This window comes from Eptesicus fuscus, chromosome 4, assembly GCF_027574615.1.
Source record: "Eptesicus fuscus isolate TK198812 chromosome 4, DD_ASM_mEF_20220401, whole genome shotgun sequence".
NCBI lineage: Eukaryota > Metazoa > Chordata > Mammalia > Chiroptera > Vespertilionidae > Eptesicus > Eptesicus fuscus.
Window position 1 is genome coordinate 88,235,242 of NC_072476.1, and position 21,021 is coordinate 88,256,262.

A 21,021-nucleotide genomic window follows, 5' to 3' on the forward strand; every position below is an offset into this window, starting at 1 on the left:
ATTCTACAGCCTTTCCCGAGTGTTGGTTGTGTGTTTGGCACTGTGTCTGGCGCTTTGAGAAAGCCATGTGATGTGTTAGTCTCTGGATCATTTAGGCAAGTTCATAACTGAGGCCGTGGAAACCCGTGACCCCAAAAGAGCAGCAGTCTAGTCTACCCTGTTGAGAGAGCCCAGGACACACGGTGTCTGAGCAGTGGAATAAAAAGTAGCATCATTCATTAGCATTTCAGATAGGATTTGATGTAAATAACCTGCTGAAGTGCTTTCATCCTAAATAACCTTGAGTAGTAAGAGCTCTATTTGCCATTGAATGGATAAGCTTGGAATTGTGCGTTGGAATCCCAAGTTGTTATTAGCATATTAGGTCCTTTACCCAAGAGTTTGGACTTTGGATTCAAGACTTCTTTTTTGCTTTATTTGTTCATATTTTCCTCTTTCTACAATGAATCTGAGTGACTAAGGACTAAGTGTCCACATACTGCAGGGTGTTGGATGTTCTCACCCTCTGTCTCTTCAGCCTCATGTCCACATTCCTCTGCACCCAGATTGAACTGCACGTGGTCCCCGTGCCTTCATGTAGCCATGCCATCTGTTAGCATTCTTCACTCCCCTGGTTTCATGTGGCCAGCCTTCAGCTCGGGCTTGCATTCTGTGAAGTCCTAATATCCTGTGTGTGCCCCTTAGGGGGAGGTAGCATCTTGCACACTAATTACTCCTTGACTTCTGTTGCTCTCACTAGCCATGAACCCTTACGGACTAGGTAGGTGTCATTTTGTCCCAGTGCCTATCACATCAAAAGCACTTAACAGTTGCCAAATAAATGTAGAAGTCTAAGTTGTCATCATCAGCTAAGACAAGAACAGTGTTGTGTACTGAGACAAAATGTTGAGTTATGAGACTTCTTGGTCATTTTTACTCAGAAACACCTGACATGTGGAGATCATACTTTTGACTGAGGAATTTGGTTTAGGATATAGGAAAGTTAAATAAAAATAGAACATAAAAGTGGGTTTTCTTAACAGGCTGATGTTAAAGCAAATAGCAAAGTAAATTCTCTTTTTCTGACCACACTTCTAGTGGCTCTCTCACTTTTCCTTGGATAATCGGGCACATCCCCAGGTAGATGCTAACAGACAGTCTAATAGCCATAACCCAGAGCACGTGCAAATTTAAGTCTGCTCCCTTTGCTTGGGTCACAGGCATTTCTGCGAGCCCTTGTGGACTGTACCAGTGATGGTGCGGAAAAACGAAGGCTGCAGGAGCTGTGCAGCCGACAGGGAGCGGCCGATTATAACCGTTTTGTGAGGGATGCCTGTGCCAGCTTGTTAGACCTCCTGCTCGCCTTCCCATCGTGTCAGCCTCCGCTCAGCCTCCTATTCGGTGAGTGGTCACGGTCATGGCCCTGAGCTCCAGGGCAGCTCTTGGTGCTAAAGAACAATGGCTGCTGGCATGTGGCTCTTTGAATTCTATGCGGGACACTGGACACGTCTGAATGATCTGTGAGCAGGAGGTAAACATCTTACAGTTTGTCTTCCAGGCACCTTGACATCAGAACTGCCTTCTAGAAGTCAGAAAGAATCCCTCTCCCAAGCTTTTTTCTTCTGCTATTGTCACCATCATTTTCTCTCTTAATATAGCCACTCTTTTTTTATTGTTGTCAGTGTCATAGATGTCCCCCAAATCTCTTTTGCTTTTTGCTCAGCATTCAGTGTATTTTAATTTTATTATTTTTCAGAAAGCATTTTTCCAAATTTTATCTAAAAACAAGCTTTCTAAGAAAAACATTATTTAAAAAAATAATGAACATTATATTTAATTGATGGTGGTTAATCAAGTGTGCAGGAAGCAGAAGGAAACATTTTGTGTGCAAGTCCAGATTTAGGGCTCTTCAATAGGAAAGGGGGGACTCATCATGTCCTCCCAGTACAACGGGCATTACTTAGGGTGCTTCTAGGTGTTAAGCTGGGGGGGACCTGCCACAGAATATTCAAATCTAAGTAGGTTCTGTTTTTTGTTTATACCCTCTATTGGGGTTCTCAAACTCCACAGAAAGTCCTCCCTGAGGACCTGGTCCAGGGGAGGAAGGGGCTTTCGGTGGAGTCTCTATGACTCTTACTTCCCTGCGCTTACAACTTTGTAATTTGCTCTCTGTTTACGTGTAGTGATACATATAAAATCCCTAAAATTTGCATTTGTCTTTGGTGGCAGGAAAATGTGTATTGTACTTTTTACTGTTGGGCCAGCAAGTTGCCTTTTTATTTTTATTTATTTATTTATTTTTTTAAAGAGAGGAAGGGAGACGGATAGAGAGTTAGAAACATCAATGAGAGAGAAACATTGATCAGCTGCCTCCTGCACACTCCCCATTGGGTATGTGCCCACAACCAAGGTACATGCCCTTGACCGGAATCGAACCTGGGACCCTTCAATCCGCAGGCCGATGCTCTATCCACTGAGCCAAACCGGTTAGGGCACAAGGTGCCTTTTGATGCCCAATACAGTTAAGGGCCGTCTCCTTTACAAGTCAGCCCTGCTTTCTTGTTCTTTTCATTTCTTAGTATTTTGTTCTCTTTCCTCCTCCTCAAAAGTGTTACCAAGTGAGGCTGCTCTTCTCTGCTTTTCTGTGTTCACACAAACACTCCTGCCTTTTTATTTGAGTCTTTTAGGCTAATAGAGGGCTTGGGTAACATTTAGAACATGTGCAGGGAAGTCATATAAAGTCTTGTGAAGCTCTCAATCATAGAAAAGTGTTTCTTTTTAGGGATTTTCAACTACCCTTTAAAACTTTTATATATCATTTATTACATCCTATATAATAAAAGCCTAATATGCTGTGTCCAGTCGGCCAGTTGGCCATTCAACCAATCAAAGCATAATATGTTAATGATATGCTAAGCCCACTCAACCACTCACTATGATGTGCACTGACCACCAGGGGCAGATGCTCCGACCAGTAGGTTAGCTTGCTGCTGGGGTCCGGCCGATCGGGACTGAGTGAGATGGGCCGGACACACCCTGGAGCCCTCCCGCGGTCCCTCCCCAGCTGGCCACCTCCTGCGTCCCTCCCCAGCCCCGATCATGCACTGTGGGGTCCCTAGGCTTGGCCTGCACCCTCTCACAATCTGGGACTCCTCGGGGGATGTTGGAGAGCCAGTTTTGGCCCAACCCCGAAAAGACCGGTCACTATGATGCGCACTGACCACTAGAAGGCAGACATTCAATGCAGGAGCTGCCCCCTGGTGGTCAGTGGCTCCCACAGGGGAAGCGCCGCTCAGCCACAAGCTGGGCTCATGGCTGGCGAGCACAGCAGCGGTGGAGGGCCTAAGCTGTCAGTTGGACATCCCTTGAAGGCTCCTGGACTGTGAGAGGGCGCAGGTCAGGCTGAGGGATCTGGCCCCCTTCCACCCCCCCCCCCCCACCCCCGCGTGCATGAACTTCGTGCACTGGGCCTCTAGTAGTTATATAAAAAATTTGAGCCCTGTATGAAACCTTTTTATATTTATTAAAACTAAGCCATTTTAGAAAGGTCTTTCCAAATTTTTGCTAAGTAACTATAACAAATACGACATTGAAAATTTTTACTATTACAAATATGACTTTGAAAGTTATTACAAAGATAAAATTGAAAAATTCCAAAGCTTGTTAGCACACAATTAGGTATTCAAATACTGATTTCTTAACCTTCTTTAAGAGTACCTATGTATCTTGAAACCACTAGGTTTCTGGATAACCTGATTTAAAGTGCCTATCTGACTCTCCCTTTTTTTTTTTTTTTTACTATAATATAAATATAAGAAGGAAAAATACTTTAAGCCTCAGTAGTTCCCATAATTCAATTCGTAAAATAATGGTCTTTAATCTTTCTGGGGTCATGATCTTCAAATCTGAAAACTCTGAACACTACCCCCAGAAAGCTGCACACATACACTCAGAAAATTTAATGGTCCCTTGACCCTCACCTGCATTCATGGACCCTATTCTATAACATCCTTTAGTCTTAGAAACCAGCCCTTAGGTAGAAATACTGATTTCAGACTGAGAAAATACAGTATGTCTGGTTTACTTTAGGAATTGGGGGAAAATATTCAATAGTATTTTGTTGTTTCTTTTTTTTTTCCAATAGTATTTTACATTGTGCATTTACATGTGCTTCAAAATATTATTTAAAACTAAAACATTTCTTAAAAATGTATTTTTATTGATTTTAGAGAGGAAGGGGGGGGGAGAGAGAGAGGGAGAGAGAGAAACATCAATGATGAGAGAGACTCACTGATCAGCTGCCTTCTGCACTCCCCCCACTGGGGATCATGCCCACAACCCGGGCATGTGACCTTGCCCAGAATTGAAACTGGGACCCTTCAGTCCTCAGACGGATGCTCTATCCACTGAGCCAAACTAGCTAGGGCTAAAATTATATTTAATATTCTAAATAAAATAAAAATCAAATGAGAACTTGAATTTTTTTTATCCCTTGTGTAGCATTTATTTTCAGTAGCTGTGAATTAATGATTGCTTATTTTTATTTTTTTCTAGAACACCTTCCTAAGCTCCAGCCCAGACCATATTCATGTGCAAGGTACTGTTATTTAACATGATATATAGTATCTTCCTCCCAAAATGTTATGAAAGTCCAACTTCCAAATCCTTCACATTTATTCAGTGAAATCATATCCAATTGTGGGGACAGTAGCAGGCATAATGAGGAGTGAAGCCGACCAGTGTCAAGACTCCTGTCCTCCCGGAGGTCACAGAGTAGGGGCTCTTCAGTGCGGCCGTGCTCCCACTTCTCCAGGTCCTCCTCCTACTGCCGTTGTTGTGTGCCCAATGGCCTTCATGGGGCAGTGGAGGAGGGTGGGGAGGAGCGGGAAAAGTGTATAAATCTTATCTAGTCTGGAAGGCAAACAGGTTATTAGAAACTTCCCAGAATGTTATCACAAAATGTGGGTTGGGGAAGGGGTGCTTTTAAGTAGCAACAGAGTTCTTCTCTCTGAGGAGTTAGAAGGTACATTCGTGCTCAGGGGAATACAGGGTGGCGCCAAAGTAGGTTTACAGTTGTTCATACAGAAATAATACAATAATTAATAATAACAAAAATAATTCTGTTTCTTGTACTCACAACTGAACCTACTTTTGCCCCTCCCTGTATTCTCACTACACTAAAAAGAAGTTTATTTTGGCCTGAATGTATTCGTCTTAACAGTGTTTAAAAATGTGTGTCTTTGCAGCTCAAGTCTGTCTCACCCAGGGAAGCTTCACTTTGTTTTTAACATTGTGGAGTTTCTGTCCAACACCACACCCGTGGTTCTGCGGCGAGGCGTGTGCACAGGCTGGCTGGCCACATTGGTTGAATCAGTTCTTCAGCCGAACAGGCCTGCATCCCATGCAGATGGTGGGAAAGCCCTGGCTCCACAGGTACTAGGGGTGTGCAGTGTTGGCATCATTAAAATTATGTTCTTTGCCTGGTTAGAAAGAACATATTGTCTCCCTTCGTTAGCCATTAGATTATGCCATGCTTGAATTTTTAAATCCCTGTTGGAAAACATTGCTTTCACTCCCTGGTAAGTGGTCTATGCATTTCGTAAATGTGTAATCATGAATTTTATATGATACAGTCTTTCTCTTTACTTGTCATATTCATAGAAGTCTTCTGTGAATATTGTTGGTAGATTGGCACAGGAAGAATCGGGTGAATATTGAGAACAGCTTCATTTTATGTTTAGGCTGTATCCTGTGTCCCAAATAATTCCTTTTAGGAATCATAATTCCTCAGTTGACAGCCAGAGACTGATTTTATGTCCTTCAGTCTGGGTGGTAGGAGTTTCACTGGCCCCTGCCCTACCCTTTTGTTAGCCATCGTGTGTAGATGCTGAAATAGTGCTAGTAGTGAGGAAACAGTGTGGAGGATCACTTTTAAAACCCGTAGGGGGCCCTAGCCAGTTTGGCTAAGTAGATAGAGCATCAGCCTGTGGACTAAAGGGTCCCAGGTTCAGTTCCGGCCAAGTGCACATGCCTGGGTTGCGGGCTCGATCCCCAGTAGGGGTTGTGCAGGAGGCAGCTGATGTTTCTATCTCTATCCCTCTCCCTTCCTCTCTAAAATCAATAAAAATTAAAATAATAAAACTCATAGAGGAAAATCTTATTTGATTTGTCATAAACAAACTGGACGTATTTCTATCTAGATGTAGTGACATCTTTTATATTTTGATACAGCACTCAGCAGAATCTCATTCAAGATACATGCATAGGCACTAATTTAAAGTTGTCCCTCCCAGCCCATAAGGATGACTGAAAATAAAAAATAAAAACTTGAGGCTTTATTGTGAAGTCTTCTTTCTCCATGGTATTGAAGAAATGGTTGTGTCATTTGTAGCATTATCTTATGACTGGTGGTTACTACGTTATTGGAGTTGAAAAGGTCATAGCCCTTAGAGGGAATTAAGACCTCTGGCATATACTTGAGAGGGCCTACAGGAAGCCTGCTGGTTGAAATTGCCCTTTAACTTGGCATTTTCTCAGTCTGCTGCCTGAAACAGAGGTGCTTTACTCATGTGTGTGTCTATCTTTCTGTCTCTGTCTTTTCCTCTCCTCCCCCCTCCAAACTCCTATATTTATTATGTCACAACAAAATATTGAGAACCTGAGAAAATTCCTTTTTTGAAAAAGAAATAGTACTGATGTCAAAGTATTATTTCACTTCATGATCATATAAAAAGTAGCTGATAATCTCCAAAGAGTTAAAAAATAAAAGTATATCCATAATGTATCACAGACACTCAGCAGGAGTGCCTTTCCCCTAGTCTTGCTTTCCTCCTGCCCTTTTTCCCCTCTATCTTTCCCTACTTTAAAAGATTTTTATTGACTACCCAGTGTGCAGACGCCAGAGGTACAAATAGAAAGGAAACAATTTAAAACTGAGTTTCATGGTGCTTAGTATACCATATGCTATTAGGAAGTGTAGAGAATGTTAAGGGCATGACACCCCCACCCCACTCCTGCTGGTAGGTAATACAACTGTTCACAGTTATTCCTGCCCACCCGCCCCTGATGGAATAGACATCCCCTCCCATTGATGTTTGGCCTCCGCCACATCCGAGCAGGACCTGGTGGTGTGGTGTGACTTCTTCCCTCAGTCTTTCCTCTGAAGTAAGGACAGGATCGTCCAGGCCAGGTCTGCTCCTTGGGCTGAGATCTCAAGTGAAGGAGATCCAGGTAGCAGAACCTACCTGCAGCCTTTAAAGAGAGCCAGAAGTAAGTGTGTGGTGCTGTGGACCCTCTGAGATTTACTGCAGCAAGAGCGGCTGCTGTTCTGGTCTCCTTGCAGTACCTAGAACATAGAGAGCAGACTCTTGTTAGCCATTCCATGCCATGCCCATCATGTCCGCCATATTTTGTTTTGTGAGACTTAGGCACTGTCATTCTAGGGATATGTGTTTGTTGATTGTCTTTTCCACCCACTAGAATGTGAATCCCATGAAGTTGAATTTGGTTTTGCTCCTTTCTCTATTCCTCATACTTGTCATATTGAGTACCTTCAATAAAATTGTTAAATGAGTCAAATGAATAGACTAATGTGATATTAATTACAGTCTCATTCCAAAATGAGAAAAATGATTTGAGACAGCTCTGCCAATTCTTCTCTTAAAAAGTAAGTCCTACCGATGAATTTCATACGATTTTCCTTGAATTCAAGGTTGAAATATATACAGTAAGCTTGGGCTATCGAGTCAATTCCTATGTTCTTAACTCTTAATGTCCACCCAGCATAACTTAGGCATGTGGCAAAGTGAACCTGGAAAGAAGTATATTTACAAACTGATTCCTTGTAAGTATCCTGGCACATGATTTAGAAAAAAAATAGTGAAAAGATTTTATCCGTCTCTATCACTTATTCTTTTAGTTTTGCACAAACACAAGTAACATTGGACCCAGCATACCAAAACACAATCTCTAAATCTTCAGAGCAAGCTCTTACTTTCCCCTTCAGTTCCTTAATTTTCACTTAAAACTTCTCACCCCATCTTAATGTTAATCTTCATTGCCCTGTGTGTGCAAACTTAAAGTCATGTCTTCATTGTTTCTGCTTATCTCCAAAATGCATGCAGTGGGTGGCATGCTAGGAAACAGATCTTATTCATGGAGCTAGAAAAAGATTAGATAAGTCATGTTCTACCTCAGAAATAAGCCTGTCATTTTTAAAACACCATAGATTTGGATGGAAAATAAAAATGTGTAAGACAGACTTATTTCTCTGTAGTGACAAATATGTTCATGGTTTCAGTAGATATAATGCTGCTGTTTAATTTTATGGTGTTTCTTTTAGGGGAATTTGCACTTTCTGATTTCCTTAGCAAATATCATGTCGCTTATAGGCTTTGTCTAGGTTTTCTTTCATACTTATGACTGTTGGTTTAATGTTACAGATATCCATTTCTCCTCGCACAGCAAACTCTTTCCACTTGCCAAATGACCCCTCCGTCCCCGTCATCATGGTGGGTCCAGGAACTGGCGTAGCGCCCTTCATTGGTTTCCTGCAGCATAGGTAAGCGCTGTCTGGCTGGTGAGCACATAAGCACATGGATCCCGTATGGTCCTGGGTAGGAATAGAACAGAGAGTTTTTTTGTTTCTTCTGTGATTTTTAGGATATTGGATTTTGCTTATAAAGTTTTTATTTGAAAAAATTATTATCAAATGTGTGATAGCACAACAGTTTGTCACCACGGGAAAAGTAAAGATGCCATCTTCTGGAGATTCGCTTTGTGCTGGAGCTTCCCTTCTTACAGCAGCACTTTCCTGACTCCCTGGCTGCTCCGTGGCGTGGCACTCGCCGCTAGAGACACGTTTCCAGCAGAGCTTCATGCTGTGATGCTGTGCAGGCTGTCCTGTCTATTCCTTAAGTAGATAAAATTGGTGGTTACAACGCCAATTATACCAAAAGTTTCAAAGTTAAGCCCCAAACAGCAATAATGTTCAATGGAATGATACCAATGCATATAATTTTTTCTGAGAATATAACTGCTTTATATAAAATAAATAAAATTGTGTTTCTCTCCGCATATGTAAAATAATGAACAGTTTTTATGTGCTGTTCCCCAGATTATGAGAGTAATGCCATTTGGACATAATCTTGCCGTCGTTTTACTATTTTACCTTAAGAAAGCGGAAGAGTGATGGCAGACACACTCGGCGTGTCTCATTGGTGTGCCCAGCATTTCTGACATTCCACAACAGAGCGTTCTCCCTTTCAAAGCCCTGTGCCACGTTCCAGTGTATTAATGCAGAGTTCATTTTGTTCATAAGGTTGCTATTAATATTGAATGTAGAAGTCAGTCTAAGTTTCACAATGTGGTGGTTGCATTTTCCGTGTTACTAAGATGTCCTATAGAGCTCCTAGGTGTCTACAGCTCAGAGACGCTGACTCATTGCAGTGTCTGCTGCAGGGCCGTGGTGCCCTGAGGAGAGTGAAATGTTAAAATGTTATTTCAGTGAGTGACTTTCAGAGACTTCAAAGGCAGAGTTTACAGACCTTTCTGGGTTGGTTGGTGGAATTTCCTAGCCAAACAGAGAGATTGGTTGTATATACATATTCCTTAAGTTAAACATCTCACCTTTCTTTCTCACTTAGAGAGAAACTCCAAGAACAGCATCCAGACGGACACTATGGGGCGATGTGGTTGTTTTTTGGCTGTAGACATCAGGAGAGGGATTATTTATTCAGGTACTCTACAACTCTAGTATTGTCCACCTCGACCATGGGGGTGCGATTCTCATTGCAGACTTTTCAACTTTAAATCACAAACCTTCCTGTGTATTTCAGAGAAGAGCTCAGACATTTCCATAAGCATGGAATCCTAACTCACCTGAAGGTTTCCTTCTCAAGAGACTCTCCTGCCGGGGAGGAGCAAGCCCCAGTGAAGTACGTGCAGGACAACATCCAGCTTCACAGCGAGCAGGTGGCAAGGCTCCTCCTTCATGAGAACGGTTACATTTACGTGTGTGGGTAAGCAGCCCTCATGCTCAGGTGCCAGGTAGGGGAGGCGGGCGGTGATATTTACTGAAGGAGCAAGGCACCAATCAGGTAATAACCCAGACACGGAGGGAAGAGAGATTTAATGTTTAAGTACAAGATGAGAAATACAAGTTCTGCAATGACTTCAACATACATTTTACTGTAAGGGGCAGGTCAGAGTCAGTTCCTGAAGTGCTAGTGTCCTGTCCAACACTTCTTTCATTTTACAAATACTCAAGGGCCTACTGAGTATTTGGCATTGTTCAGATGATGAGAGGTACAAAGATAAATGAGATACACTCCCTGCCACTAGACAGGGCATTCCCTGGGCGGGGAGCAGGTGGCCAGATGCCTACAATATGGCAAGTGCTGTGCAGGGGACTGCAGGGCATTGGGGAGAGGGGTACCTCAGTCTTCTGTAAATGAACAGAGCTGAGGCACATCAGAGCATTTGAGAGAACGGCCAGGCTGAGCAGAAGCCAGAGGGGAAGGTCCTTCGACACTTAAGGTTTGGGCCGCTCCCAGGACATGGACATTGAAGGAGAGGAGTGTAAGCTGTGACCAGTGTGTGTTAGAATGGTCACTGTGGGAAGGCCTGGTGTTGGGGGGGTGACAGGACTGGGGTGGGGAGACCTTTGGGGACTCTTTCTGGAGAAATGGAAGGAGGACTAAAGTGTACTGATAGGGGTGCCTTAGATTCATGAATTAAGGAAGATTTAGTAAAAATTCCTGTGTTAAACATTGGTACTATTATTTCTTTTTTCTAGAGATGCTAAGAATATGGCCAGGGATGTAAATGATACCCTTGTGGAAATAATAAGCAAAGAGGTTGGAGTTGATAAACTGGAAGCAATGAAAACTTTAGCTACTTTAAAAGAAGAAAAACGCTATCTTCAGGATATATGGTCATAAAAGCAGAAAATGAAGAGAGTTAAGGGGTTTTTTGGCTGAAAGTACTAAAAGACAACTTCACTGAAGTTTGAGACTCTTGATTTTTAAAATTAAAAAATTTTTTTTAACTTTTCTTAGGGAGAGTGGGGGGTGGATCACTTAATAGAATAACTAACTTCCAGTTTGGTTTTCCTTATCCACCCCTAATCTCCCTCCCAAATCAGCCTGTGGCCTGTAGGCCCCTGAGCTGAGGGGCAGCCCTCACCCCTCCACCAGCACCTCCCTCCTGGGGTCACGTGTACATCCTGGGGAACTTCACAGAGACCTGACCAGATCGCAGGGAGCCTGTATCTGTGCATGTGGGGGCTTCCCAATGTGGGATGTGGGCACCTGAGTCCCCCAGGCAAATAGTTAAATCTGGGAACTCATGTTGCCAGTTTTTTAAATAATGTAAAAATAATTTATCATTCTTATATGAAATGTACCATAAAGAGTATATGTTAAAATGACACATGTATAGCATATCTGATTATGTTTCTATTACTTTATCAAATCTTTATTTTAATTCCCAAAACTATATTTCTGATAACAGATATTTTAAGGTAATGCTTATAAGGAATTTTTCTGTGTGTGATCCTAGAAATGTGAAATATATTTTGAAATTCTATTCTGGTGTATGATTTCTTTATCTCAATTACTTTTTAACATTACAATTCCAGAATTTAGGAAAATTTGCATTCAATTTACAGATGTGAGCAAAAATATATCATAGTAAAGCTACAACCTCTTTTTCCTCCCTCACCGCCCCCTCCCCCCCCAAATCTTTTCATTTTGGCATGTTCTGTAGTTTTTCCACATAATTTAACTTACCCCCATGATCACTCAAACTTGTATCTTATGCTTAAAATGTCTACTTAAATTAATGAAAAGAAAAGAAAGACATGTTTAAATTTTACCATTTTCTTAACATGTTGTATCTTCACTATGTTAAAATGCAGAAACTGGAATACAGAATGTCCAGTATATAACTGTCATTCCTTCCTTTTCACTGTTTTTGTCATTTTAAAAAAAATGCTCTTTCTTCATTGTTTAGCTTAGTACAGTGCCTCAAAATCTCTGAGGGTGATGGAGGTGGCTGAAGGGTATTTTCAGTCTACTGTCAGATATTAATCAAAATTTGAAGAGGAATTGGTCAAGATTTTGTTGCCTTTAACTTGCAGTTTGGCCACGTGGGTCATAGCATCCCTGGTGAAGCAGTCCTCCAGCCAGGAAAACAGGGAGAAGGTGATCACTCATGCGCCTTCCTGAGTCCTCCCGTGGGCAGTGTGAGCTAGGACCTGTTTTGGGGACTGAAGATACAGCCAGTGTCATCACCACACCATTTATTGCAAAGCAGACTGCTCCAGTAGCTTTAAAATCACATTAAATTATATGAATTATATGTTAATTTCTTTTAAATTTCAATTTTCAGATACATATAACCAAAACTGATCTTTGTTGAAATATTGCCAAGGACAAGTGCAATACTCATTCACAGAAGGCATCTTTTATCCCTCCCCCAGAACCCCCCACTACGCCCCCTACACACACACACACACACACACACACACACACACAGTGTATGAGGAACCTGGCTTAAAAGTGCCTGAAAACCTTGTGGGTCTTTATGGCTCAAATTCTATTCACAACACCACCACACTTGGGTCTGGGTTTTCTGAAAAGGCCAAACACACTCCTCCACCTCCACATGCAAGAGGAGACCTGTGGGGCTATGTCGGCAGACAAGGCCTGTCCAGGAAGACGGAGGCTCTTGTTGCTTGTTATATTACCCCACAGGGGCCTGGGATTCTCAGGGGACTAAAAGGCCAGTCCCCAGACAAATGGAAATAATTGCTGAGAGATGAGGGCCAAAACAAGTGAATCAGAACGCAAAGCAGAGCAGCTTTGCAAAGGGAGCAAGCTGAAAACTGATGAGGGAGTTGAAGTTCTCCAATTTAATACTAGACACAGCTATTTTTTCAGCTTTTAAAATTTAGCCCCGAGGACAATGCAGTTGGAAATGACAGCAGGATCCCGTAATGTTGACTTTGAACCTCAAATGCAGGAATGACAGGACTGGGTTCTGTTATAAATGCCCACATAAACCTCACATTTCCAACAGCTGTGTGTGGGGAATCGGTTGTGAACCTGGATGCACAGATTGGGGGCAGGGACCTTTCCGTGAGATCACGTACATATCAGTGTGAGTATTCATTGGGAAATGGATTGGGGGATAAATATTGTACGAAATGACATGGGCACTTGTGTGTCTCGGCTCCCTGGTGTTGCATGACTGGAAAGATTGTGAACGTGCACATGTAGGCTTTTATTTGGAGAGACATGGGACATAAAATTCCAAATCACAGGGCTGGTTAGTGGGCTGTGGCACCAAGTTGGCAAGGTGTTACATCCCTCTGAGGCCCTGGTCCTCTTCTGTAGGCTCAGTTTCCCTCTTCCGATGCACGCTGTGATATTTCTGCTCCTTAGTGTGTGGGTTATGCAAGCTTGAGCTAATACAGACAGAAGAGGGGGAAACTATCTTCAAATGTTCTGTTAAGACAAAAGATGCATAATATTGTTTTTGAAATTAGAAAGTTCTAGGCAAATGCCTCGATTCTTATTGACAGTATGCAGTAAGATGGTTTCTATAGCTTAATAACTAAGTTTATTTGATCTTAAGAATGAAAGTCTTTCCTTTAATCATTTTAATAATATTGGGTTGTTTTTTTGGTTATGTGATTTTCTACAAAAAAAGGGGAGTCACTTTCTCTAAGAGATTCTGATAGATTTAGGAAAATGGAAACCCGTCATGACTTTTATTTTAGGGAAGAAGAGGGTCCTCATGCCTCTCAGGCTTTTAAGAAAAAACCGTAACATCTGTATGCCAGCTCGAGGCACAGGGCCCTGGACATCTAAGTCATTTGTAGATGCCCAGGGTAGCATCAGTTGCCTGGTGTGAGACAAAGCAAAGGCCAATCTGTGGAAAAATACGTTTTAACTCCATTTCTCACTGTTACTTTTATTTCTTTATTTGTAGTGAAAATGACATTATTCTAGAGAGAATTAGTAGCTTTCACCTTTTCACCTCAGTAAGATATGGGGACAGAAATGTAAGAGTGTTTCTTTTCTATTTAAACATAATCTACTTTTAATTCTCATTTTCTAAGTGAAAAATCAGGACAGGGGAGGACAAATTTCTGCACTCCTGAAACGGTGTTTTATCCTTGCGTGCTAAAACACGGGTCTGTCTTCTCCTTGGCCTCTTAATTGTGGGTTTCATGTGTGACGTGGCAAAGAGCATGCATGAGCTCCAGAAGGAACTTTACTTGTTCTGGCAACTTCCCTTGAGGTCTCCTGGATCAGTTTTCCTTTGCAGGGGGGGGACAGCAATGGCTTTGACACGGAAGAGCTGAGGCAGGAGCATGGCAGACCACAGGCAAGCACTGTCCAGGGTTCCACAGCTGGAAGTGAACATTTCACCTCAAGCTGGGGATTTGGCTGAGGCTGGTGCTATGGTTTCAGCCCGAGGGACAGTGCTGGGCAGCTTCCTCCCACTCTTCTCAAGGCACTCCTGACCAAAAACAACCATGTGAAAAGTGAAAACATCAGCACTACAGACTCTGTGTTTTATATAACAAGTTTCTAAAACATCAAGTCATGCAAAAATAAAGATATTTAGGTATTTTTAAAGAAGGGCTTTGTCACCCCAAATGCGAAGGACCTAGTCAATCTGAGGAGCTCTGGGGATGATGGGTCAGGCTCAGCGACATGAAGTCACCAAGCCCAGGCGTTTCCTTCCTCATTTGCCCATCCACTTTAGGCATGTTTCTGTGTCACAGCTTCTGGAAACGTGCTTGGGCCACCTGAACTCCCTTTCTCCTTCAGGAACTTTTCACTAAGCCCACTTAGATTCCGACTAGAATTGGCATTAATACTGGGGAAATAAAGAGGAGTACTTGTGTGTGTGAGGGGTGGGCAGAGATTCTAAAGAAACTGAAGAGGAATGAGCTGTGAGAGGGCGTGAAGGTGTCCTAGGTCTTGAGAAGCCTCGGTTCTTAGCAAGGGTTAGTTCACCGTGATCCGGGACAAGCCAGGGGTCTGACCCCATTGACTTATGGAGGAATGCCCAAGAGAAAGGAAGTAAATGTAGAAAATGGTCAGAGAAGTAGGAGACCTAAAAAGATGGGGATCTGGGCACCCCAAGCTGAGTGTTATGGAGGGTCCCAGTGGGGACCCATGATCTGTGTGGGTAGAAAGAACCTTGGACTCGACTGCTCAGAGTGCAGGGGGGCGGAGGGGGGGAGGGGTCCTGACTTCCTGCAAAATGGTGAAAAAAATCCTAGGAATCAAAGCCTATGTGAGTGAATGTCTCCACGGAGTCTTTGGTAGTTAGTGGGAATAAGGGAATCACGAGGCCGTGGTGAAGCTTGGAGATACATGAGTGGCTTTGCAAACAATGTTTCCCTGATGGGTGCACTATGAAAAGAATTTGAACGGGGATTTGCTTTATTTGTGGTAGCTGTAGGGGCTGAATATTACCTGGAAAAAAATGAGCATCACTGAAAACAGTACCTGAAAGTATCTTAGTGGCTTCTTAACTGTTCTAAAAATAAGACTTCTTTAGTAAAAAAAAAAAAAAAAAAGGAAGGTGGGACCTTTTTGTTTATAGCACACCACCTTGTTACTCTCGTTTCTCGCTCCCCGCCCTGCACTCCCCCCCCACCCCCGGTCCCTTGAAAACCTAAGCACAGTGATAAGATGACAGTGGTGAATGCTCATGCTGGTACTTCATCAACTTTGTTTCAGCCATTAAATCCCATCAGCCAAAACACTGATTTCCTCCATCTCATCTTTCTTATTTAAAACTAAAGGCCCGGTGCATGAATGAAAATTTATGCACTGGAGGGGGGGGGGTCCCTCAGCCCAGCCTGCCCCCTCTCACAGCCCGGGAGCCCTCAGGGGTGGGAGGCGACCCAGCGATCAGGGGAAGGTGACACCCCATCACACCTCTGCTGCTGCCACTGCCAGCAGCACAAGCCTCAGCCAGCCCTGGTTACTTGAGCCTCAGGCGGCCCTGAGCATCTGAGTAGCCACCATCTGAGGCTTGCCTGTGCCTCAGGCCGGCCCTGGGCGGCTGAGGGGACTGGGGGACTCTGGAGGCAGGCACATGGAGCGGCTGGGCCCGCCTGGGGCCTTACTGAGCACCTGCCGCCCCTGGGGGCTGAGGGGACTGGGTGCTGCCATCTTGTGGCTGTGGGCACCGCCATCTTTGAGGGCGTGGCAGTCTATTAGCATATTTCCTCTTTATTAGTTAGGATATTTATCTATTGACTTGAGAGAGAGACATCAATTTGTTGTATCAGTTTATTTATGCATTCATTGGTTACTCCTTGTTTGTGCCCTGCCTGGGAATCAAACCCTCCACCTTGGTGTATCAGGATGATGTTCTAAACAACTGAGCTACCTGGCCAGGGCCCTTAATCTCGTCTTTTTAAATCTTCATTCCAAACCAGGCTCTTGTTTGTAGATTAGAATTTTAGTTCAAATTGCAATGGCTTTTGTAGGCTTATTTTTCTATTGTAAACAAAAAAAACCCTATATTTTGAACCTGTACCATTTGAAACATGCCTGCCAATAAGCAAGCAAACAGACCACCACTGAAAGGGAACTTTCCTCATAAGGAGCAAGGGGGACATGGCTGTGGTAACTTGAATGGGATCGTCACACCCCTTGGGAGTTATGGTTAAGGATGGAAACATCATAGACTGGCAGGTGTGTCTTTGACATCGCTCTAAGTGCAGTGGCTTTGGTAACATATTAGGTGGAGTACAATTCAATTATCTAAGGCTCCTCCAACAAGGATTTATTTAAATTTAGCTTATGCCCTTGAAACATCCTGCTGGTCTGGCCTTTGTAAAAGGCAGACCTAACTTATTCATTTTCCTCCTCCCTCCCTCAACCCTTATTGAGACAAATAAATAAAAATAAAACTGGTAGGCCAGACCAGAAGGCTGAATATAGCTATGATTTAGACTTGGCTAAATGATGTTTGGAGAGACATTTAGGTGTTAAGGTCACAAGGCACCGGTTAATACAAGGAGACAAATATATCTCCAAGAAGAGGCTGATGGTATAAAGGAGTTAATTGATACTTTAACCTGCTGTTTCTCCCAAGGGTGTGCATATACACTTGAAACTTCTTACGTTTATGTTATAAGGTTTCCTTTATTTTATTTTAAAAGCATGTATTTATAATCACGTATTAACTTTACCCAAGGAACTAAAAATAGCAGGGGAACCAAGGAAGGTAAACATATTTCAAGGCCGTCTTTATTAAGAAACTCTTTGGGTGAGCAGAATTGCTCACATCAAATTCCAGGTCCTAGTTAACTTCAGCTTCTGCAGCTGAATTGTTCTGTAACTGGAGTCTTCTGTTTACTTAGTGAGTAGCCATACCAGAATTCCTTGGGAGAAGTCACTAAAAAACACTCCTTAAAGGCACAAGACAAAGGGAGGCCGAGAGTATGTGAATGTTCTGTCATAGGGGGAAATCAGGGCATTCACCAGTTCATCTTCAACTTAAGACATGAATCTATCGTATAAAAACACTCAGCATATAGATGTTTGTATAAGGGGTTTATTGTAGTACTGTTGGCATCGTGGACATTTAGGAATAAGTTACATGTCCATCATTACAGAACTGATTCAATGTTTGCCCATACTGTGAAATACTTTGCAGCCATTAAAAAGATTGCAATAGTGGCAAATGCTCTGATTCTCAAGGCATATTGTTATGTGGAAAAAGCTACTTAATTTTCAAACGATCATCTGATGCATTCAATTTCTCCTGAAAACAAGAAGTGTTAAATTCGTAAAGATACGTTGAGCCCCTGTGTGAGTAGCTCTTGGGCATCTTGACTTCATCCCACTCACCCCCCCTTCAAGAATTAAAAAACAAGAGAGATGACATCTGTGACAACCCCTCTAATTCATGCTCAGGTGACTTAACTGGTTTAACTTTTTTGTCCTACCCTCGCAATTGGAGGGTTTTCTCCCTGTCCCTTGAGAGCATATCCACTTCTTTCCATGACTTCTTGAACCTGATTATTTCCCTTAGCCAGGCTGCTCCTGGCCCTTATGTCCACTAGGGACTTAGCTCTTCCTATTTAAAGTTTCATGTCCATAGAATGAGTGTAAGATCAGCTTTCCCTAAATTACTTATTTCAATGAGGGAAGCTGATGAAGCGTTCAGAGTTCTATTGGCAGTTAACAACTATTTCTTTTGATAACTGACTTGGTTATTTTACCACAAGAAGAGGAAAGTCCTTGGAATCTAAATATAATATACTAGAGGCCCGATGCACGAAATTTGTGTAAGGGGCTCAGCCCTCGCAGCCTCAGCCAGCCCTCACAGCCCCAGCTTCCAGCTTTGTCTGGAAGGTCGTCCAGAAGGATGTCCAGAAGGTCGTTCAGCTGTTCTATCTAATTAACATATTAGCTCTTTATTATATAGGATACCAGACTGTGCTCTAGAGAAGTACGAGTCAAGGAAACTCTTCTTACCCTGTGATTCAGTGATCTATTTTTCACAAATCCATGTTTGCTCCAGTTGAGATGTCCACAGCTGGGACAACTCAACTGGAATGCTGGAGAATTCACCTTCAACATGACTCAACCATGTGGAGGGGAAATTGGTGCTGACTGTGAGCTGGGAGCTCAACAAGGGTTGTGGGCCAGGGACCTCAGGTCCTTTCTAGGTGGGCCTCTACACAGGATGGTTGGGTTTCCCCACAGTGACTGGTTTCGAAAAGCAATCATCCCATGAAAACAAAGCAGGAGTGTATTATATTTTAACTAGAGGCCTGGTGCATGAAATTCCTGCACTTGGGGGGGGGTGGTCCCTCAGCCCAGCCTGTGCCCTCTTGCAGTCCAGGAGCCTTTGGGGGATGTCCAACTGATGGCTTACAGGTCTAAGTTGTCAGTCGGACATCCTTAGCACTGCTGCAGAGGTGGGAGAGAATCCCGCCACCGCCGCTGCGCTCACCAGCCATGAGCCCAGCTTCTGGCTGAGCGGTGCTCCCCCTGTGGGAGCACAGTGACCACCAGTGGGCAGCTCCTGCATTGAGCATCTTCCCCCTGGTGGTCAGTGCACGTCATAGCAACCAGTTGTCCCCACTGTTTGGTTGATTTGCATATTAGCCTTTTATTATAGAGGATGACCTACCCTTAGAAGTAATGTAAGGTCCATTCCACCATGCCCTATTGGTTGAGGCAGTCTCAAGTCCTAGTCAGGGTCAAAATGAGGGGATATAGACCCCATCTCTGGATCAGGGGCAGAAGTAGGCCATGAGTTGGCCACACCTTGGTTTTGAGAAATAGCACCAACAGAATTGATTACTGGATCTGAGGAAGAATACAATAGCAGTTGAGCAAATGTAAAGACTGAGAAACTGATCTTCCCAGATCTTCCTTAATTAGATCTTCTGCAGTTTGGTTGATAATGAATTTTCCAAAACCAAGTAACACCTTCAAATGCAAATGCAAAAGAATAACAATTTTTAAAAATTAGCCTAACCAATCAAGCAATTCTTCAAAGAAAAATAAAACAACCCAATTTCAATGTCGGATTTAGGATTATTTATTACTAAAATACATTTTACTTACCTAAGCCTCTTTTTCATAAGAGAAGGAAATAGGTAATTATACCACATCATCTTACTAATTAATTAAATGATGCAAAGTAAAAGTTTATTGATATTTTGAGTTAAAAAAGATATAGTCATTATTAAGATTATTATGAACATTATTATGTTACCTAAGGTAATTTTTTGCATCCTCATTTTATTTTGGTGGAAAGAAATAATCCAGTTGAAATAATAATTCCTAGTTTAGTTGATTAAATTTTTATTAGAGGTAGTGTTTTGTATATGAACTCTGTTGCTTTTTTGTATGTGTTTTTTTTTTTAAATATATTTTATTGATTTTTACAGGGAGGAAGGGAGAGGGATAGAGAGCTAGAAACGTCAATGAGAGAGAAACATCGACCAGCCGCCTCCTGCACACCCCCCACTGGGGATGTGCCCGCAACCAAGGCATATGCCCCTGACCGGAACCGAACCTGGGACCCTCCAGTCCGCAGGCCGACGCTCTATCCACCGAGCCAAACCGGTTTCGGCTTTTGTATGTTTTAAACAGCAGTTTTCCCTATGCAGATACAAATTCATCTGGAATAGTTTCTGAATTTTGTTAGTGAACTGATGGGGCGGGAATTTGGTGGTGAGAAGGTAATAGAGTAGGGACAAATATGGAAGGAAAACTTGTGATAAACCTCATGAAGGTATAAAAATTCCATGCAGTACAGGAGAGTGAGTATTGTGAGCTTCTAGTAAAGGGGCTATATAAATGCAAAATACAACAATTTTATCTTTTAAAGGTGGGTAGGAGATGGGAAAAGCTTATGGCAGATATACCTTGGGAAACATCCTTTACCCATTGGCAGGAGAGGGAGGGAGCTCTCCCCTTCAAGAGGGGTCAGAGCAGAAAGCTCCTTAGGAAATTCCCTGTCAGCTAGGGACAGTGGCATGGACAGTTGGCAGAAAGTCACTCCTTGCTGACACAGAGTGTGTTTACAGAAATGAAGCTAAATGAATTATGGTGGCCCTTGGAGAGGAACATGTTTGTACTGGCACTGGGGCAAAGTAAGCAGAGATGACTAGACCTATGCATCAGAGAAGAAAAAAGAGGAACCAAACCCCACCAGAATAGGCAAATAGGCAAGTTTGCCTTAGAGGAGGAATGAGAGCAAAAGGAATGACTGCCAGTGGTTAGGTGGTTTGGGGCAGCTGAAACAAAGCATGAAGATGTTCTTAAGTATTGGTACAGACAGCTCTCCAACATCAATTAAGTGAAAAGAAATCAAGATATAAAACAATGTGGATAATGTACTATGATTTGCATAAATAAGGAAAAAATATTTTCATATTTGTTTGAATATACATTTAAAAAATCTGGAAGGATATCTAAGAAAGTACTGTATTTTCCAGTGTAATAAAACGACTAGGCGTATAGAAGATTTTCCTGGGCT

The 21,021-nt window shown here is 42.7% G+C and overlaps 1 protein-coding gene across 2 annotated transcripts in view; it reads left to right on the top strand.

The window, feature by feature from the left end:
- The window catches only part of MTRR (5-methyltetrahydrofolate-homocysteine methyltransferase reductase), a 30,643-nt gene extending 19,084 nt beyond the window's left edge, over positions 1–11,559 (top strand). For both annotated transcript variants that reach the window (XM_028139426.2, XM_054715256.1), the window contains exons 9-15: positions 1,200–1,380; positions 4,534–4,576; positions 5,226–5,412; positions 8,421–8,539; positions 9,624–9,716; positions 9,816–9,998; positions 10,775–11,559. In XM_028139426.2, the coding sequence (XP_027995227.2) occupies positions 1,200–1,380; positions 4,534–4,576; positions 5,226–5,412; positions 8,421–8,539; positions 9,624–9,716; positions 9,816–9,998; positions 10,775–10,919 (951 nt within the window). In that variant the 3' untranslated portion in view covers positions 10,920–11,559. The remainder of the gene's footprint in view (positions 1–1,199; positions 1,381–4,533; positions 4,577–5,225; positions 5,413–8,420; positions 8,540–9,623; positions 9,717–9,815; positions 9,999–10,774) is intronic.
- The last annotated feature ends 9,462 nt before the right edge of the window (positions 11,560–21,021 follow it).